The following is a 7042-nucleotide window of genomic DNA, read 5'->3' as shown; positions in this document are numbered from 1 at the left end:
TTTATACTCGGATACCCGAGGATGTCGGATACTTAAATGAATGGAGAGATACGTATTCTATTGTATAAAAAGATATACACGCGTATTATACATATATTTAAGTTAGAGCTATTTAATTTAATTGGATTCAATACATCGTCGAGAAAGAAATTATGCAGGCTTTCTGCACATCCGAGTCTCGGATATCCGAAATACGTTCCGAAAGTACGGGAAGAAATTATTAGATTCATGCGAGCAAATATTGTATGAAATATAAACTTAGGGGAGTAGAGTGTAAGAGTCAATCATTTTCGTACTTCCTGGTATGTGCGATCTTTTTATAGATCATGCACGTGCATGAAAGAAGAAAGAGAAGAAAAGTCAGGCAAATGTTTTATGACTAAGAATTTATTACTGCTGAATGATTTATCGGATAATACATATTCTTTCGAATAATTTTTACAAACATTTCCAGGAATTGAGATTCTTACTTTTTATTTTATTCTCTTTCAACATTTATCAATTTAAATGCTAGATTTGACAAATTCTAAGACAATGACTGTGGATATGATTTTTCTTTAATACCATATAGTGCGATTTTCGGATTCTTATTTTATTTTTATTTCTGATTCAGTTTTATAATTTTTCATTGTGTCGTATAACGTAAGACATTTTGTTCTCTTGATTATTTCTTGTAACAATTATTATGTACAACACACATTATCATATAAGAACACATTACGACATTAAGATTGGTTTCTTTTCCCACTATATCTACTTAACGTGTATATATAATTATATTTATGCATGTACATAGTGTCAAAAGATACAGGTACGCGTACTGATAAATAATATAACACAGAAAAGTTTATGAGAAATTATATATATCGGAGCTGTAGGTATTTGTAATATATTAACTCTGAAAACCGATAGTGACATTATAGTACAATAATTTCGAACACGCATCACTCCTAATGCTCAGTTAGTCTATCGTATGATTATGTGGAATTATAATGAACGTAATCTATACGATCTTCTTTTTTTTGTCTAATAAATCTTCCATATTCTCTTTTTTTTTACTTTGCTCTACATATTTTGCTCCGAATTAATTTACATTTGATCGCAATATACGTGTTTATCTTTACTGAAAGAAACATTAAAATTTTAAAATAATTCTATTGTATTATTTTTGTTTGTAACTCGGCGATATTGAGACTATCTTTATTTCAGTGTTGAAAAAAACGATACAGGAAGATGATTATTATGTAATTATAAAATTATATACATATATATAATATTTATAAATAAAATTGAACAGTGGTTGCATTTAATTGTTATAGAGTACAAGATATCAAAAAGCAGAAGGGACGCTTATATACTTTAGGGTTTGTTACACAATCTAAATGAGAATATAAATTAATGAGGTGCATTCTGCCCTCGTAAGCAGAATCCAGGAGAAGGGTCTCGGAGAGTGGATATTAATTAAGTATGTCTCGTTTCGCAGAATTAACGAGAATCGATTATACGCGTGCCTTTCCTTGTCTATGACAAAGTGCCGCGCGTATGTTATCGACGTATTAACAATGGCCTCATAATTATTACTGAATATGTAATTGCCGAGTATATTTAAAAATTGTATACGTTATTATACATATATATTGCTGTTGATAGTATTTTTATAAAGCTTGACTTGTGTTTTCCAAACGGGAATTAAATTGCTCCTCTCGAGTGCATCCTCCTGTGTGCATCATGCGAACACATGACAGGCTACCCATCCCATGACTGTAACCGCGATTAATAATATCTTCATGAAGAACAACGAAGATATGTGATTCTGTTCTGATATGTGTTTCCTTTAAAGTGTTACGAATAAAACAATCCTTACGTACAAAGGAATTAATCAGTTACCTCTCGCTCCACCACGAACGCGGCTTTTGCTTCACTTGTTTCTCGTATGCGCAAAGAGAAGTATAATTTTTTATGAAAAATACTTTATCCCATCCTATTTTTTTAAAACAATATCTTTTGACTTTTGCCTATTGTATATCAATGATTTTTATTTCATTCTGAAAATGCGATGTCTGATAAAAGAATTTGCTAGCAAGGTAGAAAATAAAAGCAACGTAAATCCAATAAAAAGATTCTGAAAGCTTTTTTTTCTGCTTTATACGAATATAGTCTACTTTCTTTTTAATTAAGGATATATTAGTTTCGCGTGGTGGTGAAAGAGGTGCATATTAGTTAAATTATCATGTATCTATATTGATATGTATTCTTGACGTTTGCAAATTCTTCTATATCGTCAGATTATCTCGTTAAAATAAAAATGTCAAATTATAATTGTAAAGCTTGGGGCAATACACCTCAGAGGAATTGTATTGTCAAATTGATATTGTGGTAACGTTATTTGAGATTTATGTGCTATCGAATTTTATAGAAACTAAATTGTAATCAGGCGTGTTTTTATTGCGAAAGATAAATATCGTTTTAGGTAAACCTCAAAGTGGCCAACACATGAGCTCAAGTATCGATTATGATTTATGCGCAATTTTTCATCGGCATACAATCATGCAGGCGTAACGATGTGCGTGCATCGACGCGATGAAGTCCTGTTTATTCGCAACCGTGATAAATGAGGTCTTCGCTGCGATCGGAGGCGATTCATAAATTTTCATACGAATCACGCGGGAAGCTTCCCGATCTATCCATCCGACCTATTCTAACGTAAACTAATACATATCATGCGACATACAACTATGTACATTATTATACCTACGTTATAAGGCCAGTTCTGCGAGAAATTTTCAATTTGTGTGACCGATTCATTTTTCATTCCGATCCACATGCCATGGAATTAAAATAAGAGACAGATTGAATTAACTCCAATTAAAATGAACTTTAAGTTTTATTTAAATTTCTCCGCGTGATGTATCAAGGCGATTCTTAGTCATCCAAAGTTATCCATCTCGTATTTGACTCTGACACTCGCGAACTGGCTCATTCATATTCCCGCATGGGTAACATTAAAAAGTTATGCTAAACGATTAAAGTGTAAGTTAGCATAGGTTACATATAACTTTAATTACAGTGTATATTGAGATAAATCAGGATTGATCGCTTAAAAGCATCAGCCGCGAGAAGCGAAATTCTTTTCGGTGTCTGTTTATTCCAGAACACGGTGCTCTTTGAAAGGACAATTTTCGAAGTGGAGAAGGTATCTTCTCCGGGCGATGCTCAAGTGCGATTAAAGGAGTGTAAGTTTGTAATTATATCGGCGGCCGGATGCGATCGCGACGAATTGTAATCGCGAATGTAGTTTCTTACGCAGATTGATTACGATGGAATTTGTATAAATGTATATAGAGCGACATTATAATCGAGAGAAAATATATAAGCGAAGTTACGTTTTATGTTAGTGATGCAGTGAATTTGATGCAGCGCTATGCAATCTGACGCGGCGGAAGTGAAATTAAACAAGTACGGACTATATATGTAAACGTATTATATAATGATGATACTAATAACATAACAATAATAAATTAGACCGATTCATTATACGCACTCGTAACTTTCTGTCGGAAAAGGGTATCCTTTTTTTTAGCCCAGAAAAAATATCGCTATTGATATTGAGCCAACAATTGCAAAATAGGCCGTGACACCATTTGCACAGAGGACTTCCCCCATATAAAATCGTAATGATTACAGGTGGTGTTAATAGGAGTTTTATAATGAAACACGAGGCTGTTGAGCTTCGCAGCCAAGAGATCCACATCCTTGAATGAAATTTATATCACATTAACGAATGATGATTGATGTTAACGAATTTTGATTATATAAATTATAAAAAGGAAGACAAATTAATATTTAACATATTTAAGGTAAGTTTCTAAAAAAACTTGATTAAAGCAAATTCATCTTTTTATAAAAGGAATATTTTTTAGTTGCACGTGATGTACCTTCGTAGTTGCTAGCCAATCATCGTCGCTACTAAAAAGAGCAATTGGCGCAGTGATCTTTTCCAATTGGTAATCCGGCGGCATTGTTGAATTGTATATCTGAAGATTTTTGTCGACGTTACCGTAATCGTATTGTCTAAAGTGTCCTGAAGCATTTTGAAATGTTTCCTCAGATTCTTCGGCATTATAATATATAACACGTATACTCAACATATTTATCTTCTCCTTTTTGTATAATTATCATAATATGTTATAATACCTTCGAAGATATCACCTAATTAGCAATGGATAAAAACATGGCGATAACCCGCAAACCTTCTGGTATCTTTGAAGATAATACCTGTGAAAGCCTAAAAAGCTTATGTTACCTGTATTAATATATCCTTGACCGTAATGCACGAGTTGTTTCCAAGAAGCTCCTGCGGGCACATGACCTATGATGACTGTTAGGTAGTCCTATCGCAACGAAGGAAAGTTCGATCAATAATACGAGTAAAAGAAGCGATATAGGAAATTGAAATCGACGAATGCGTGTCATTTATTCTTACTGTATTTAATTCCGCACGACTGAATCCCGCGACCAGAAACAGGATATTGCTGCAAATGAATTGCGTGGACGCCGCTCTCTGGCAGAATAGGTTCGACACGAATTTTGCCCAATCGGACCGTGAACGGAATTCTGGATAGCCAAAAGTTTCGCCGACCCACTGTAAAAGAAATGAAAGGAAAAATGAAGTCGACCTCGAAGTCCATCGAATGCCTCGACGACGATTCTTTTACCACGCCGAAATACGTCAACTTGGCGAGTTTCCGGACAGGTCCGCGAATGTTGCCAATGAAAGCTGCAGGCGCTAAACCGATCATCAGAGTAATCTTCGAATTGTATTCGGACTTTTCCGACGCCATCACCCAGAACTGCGTAGTACCTTCCGAATGTCCGACATAATAGATCTTCTCGTATCCTGTAGTGTGCAAAACGTAATCGATCATTGCGGGAAGGTCGTAGATACCAAGTTCATGATAGCTGAAACAAATACAAGTTTTCTTACGATAATCTTTCTCATATATATATATATATATATATATACGCGCGCGCGAACATATCTCAACTTCCACTGTGCAGATCGGTCGAGCAGATAGGCTGAGCCACCAACGTCTTCTCTGCGACTTGAACTTTTTTAAACTGAAAGGCAAAGCTAAACGCCATAAATATGGCTAGTGCAGCGATAATTCTATATAGGTGTGTTTAATTTTCTATTTAATGTTCTCAACACTCGCGAGCATTATTTCATCTTTGTTTAATATTTGAAAACGATAAGGATGAAAATGACTCGCGAATGTTAAATGGAACGCATCCTATGTGATCTGATTAACACTAAACTTGTCGACAATTTATATATACTTATTTCTATCATTGGTCAAATGACCGGTCTTTAAATAAAAATTATATTTTTTACAACTGTAGATAATAGTCAATTTAATATAATAATAAACACACTGAGAAAAATAGTCTGGTTGGATTAAACAGTAACTCTGGTGGAAAATGGACGAATCAGAATTTTCTGGTTATGTCTATTAGAATTCTAATTGAGATAACTAGAATTCTGATTAATATAATTATTCTGGTAAAAATAAGAATTCTAGTAGATTTTACTAGAAATATAGTATCAACCAGAATTCCGGTTATCTCAACTAGAATTCTAATAAATTTAACCAGAAATTTCTGATTCGTCCATTTTCAACCAGAAATTTTTTTGAGTGCAAAATAACTTTTAAATAATAAAAACATTTTTCGTTTTAATTATAAACAAGAACAGAAAATGTGAAAAATAAACAATAGTCGTACAGCTAAATAAAAAACGATAAGTTTAAAAACTCCAAATAGCATACATCATGGAGAAAAATAATTTGCTGGCATAGCAGATTTTATGCTACTGTAGCAAAATCTATCAATTACTATGTGGAGAGCAAAGAGATTTGTTAAAAGTATTGATTGCTATTTGCTAGATATAATTTAGCTAAAACTATAAATTATTTTGCTGTAAGAATACATAAATTTTTATTTAATTAACTAATCTTTTTTATTGTATTATACTGATACAATTTGCTACAAAAGCAAAGCACATTTGAAGAACTAGGAAGATGATTTTGTTCTACAAACAATTTATTTGGACTACACGAGCGAATCAAATTTGCTATTGTAGCAAGATATGTTTACTAAATTAAGGACATATTTTGATTGTATGAACGAAATAATTTTGCTAACAGAATATACGAAATCTGCTGGACAATTGGGGAATGTCTGAAGATATTATTTTAAAATTAATACAAGGTACAATTTGGTGCCTTATATATCCGTACAAACTAGGTTACTAGAATCCGTCCGTTTTTTTCACCTATTCAGAATGGTTAAAAAAATCTTTAAAAATTCACCAACATACTTTCAACTTTCTAGAATAAATATTGAAACTTCATTTTGGAAAATAATAAAATGTAGTCTCATTTTTTTATAATTACCGAAAGACTCAAAGAAACTTGCACGAACAGGAATCGCTCGGTCACTATAGTGACCCGACCTTGTACGGTAAGAGTTAATTTTGAAATAATTTTTTCAGGCATTCCCCAATTGTCCAGCAGATTTTGTATCATTATGAATACACGTTGACGTGGAATAAAGTAACAAAAGTATGTAAATAATAAGATAAGTATGTAAATAATAGGACAAATGAAAATAAACGTGATAAGATATTAAGAGGTCACTCGCGACAACACGTTTATGGGCGCAGCGATGTTATAATAACAGAAGACTCCAGAAAGAAGAGAACGATCATTTGAGAAGGATAGAAAGCGCATCCTAACAAATCAAGTTTTGCTGCAATAATAAATCAATTACAATAACAAAAGATCCCGCACAGATCTTATGCAAAAATGTCCCTTGGTTAAATTGGCTGGAATTAAAGTATGTTGTCGTCCTCGATGTCTTGAACAAAAGCCTCAATGGACACGACTCTCTAAATTCAATACTTTTCCGTGCAGAGGCGTTTAAAGTGGAAATCTATATTTGTACTATGTTTCTTCACGAACCAAATATATGAATATCACTCTCT

The 7042-nt window shown here is 33.2% G+C and overlaps 1 protein-coding gene across 1 annotated transcript in view; it reads right to left on the bottom strand.

The window, feature by feature from the left end:
• Positions 1-1193: 1193 nt before the first annotated feature.
• LOC108770233 (lipase 3) overlaps positions 1194-7042 on the bottom strand; it is an 11694-nt gene continuing 5845 nt past the window's right edge. The window contains exons 4-8 of the mRNA XM_018521716.1: positions 4716-4959; positions 4484-4642; positions 4304-4391; positions 3936-4081; positions 1194-3752 (exon numbers count right to left, since the gene is read on the bottom strand). Of these exons, the coding sequence (XP_018377218.1) occupies positions 3597-3752; positions 3936-4081; positions 4304-4391; positions 4484-4642; positions 4716-4959 (793 nt within the window). The 3' untranslated portion in view covers positions 1194-3596. The remainder of the gene's footprint in view (positions 3753-3935; positions 4082-4303; positions 4392-4483; positions 4643-4715; positions 4960-7042) is intronic.

This window comes from Trachymyrmex cornetzi, unplaced genomic scaffold, assembly GCF_001594075.2.
Source record: "Trachymyrmex cornetzi isolate Tcor2-1 unplaced genomic scaffold, Tcor1.1 scaffold123, whole genome shotgun sequence".
NCBI lineage: Eukaryota > Metazoa > Arthropoda > Insecta > Hymenoptera > Formicidae > Trachymyrmex > Trachymyrmex cornetzi.
Note: the sequence above shows the minus strand (reverse complement) of the source record. Positions and strands in the feature narration are given on the sequence as shown.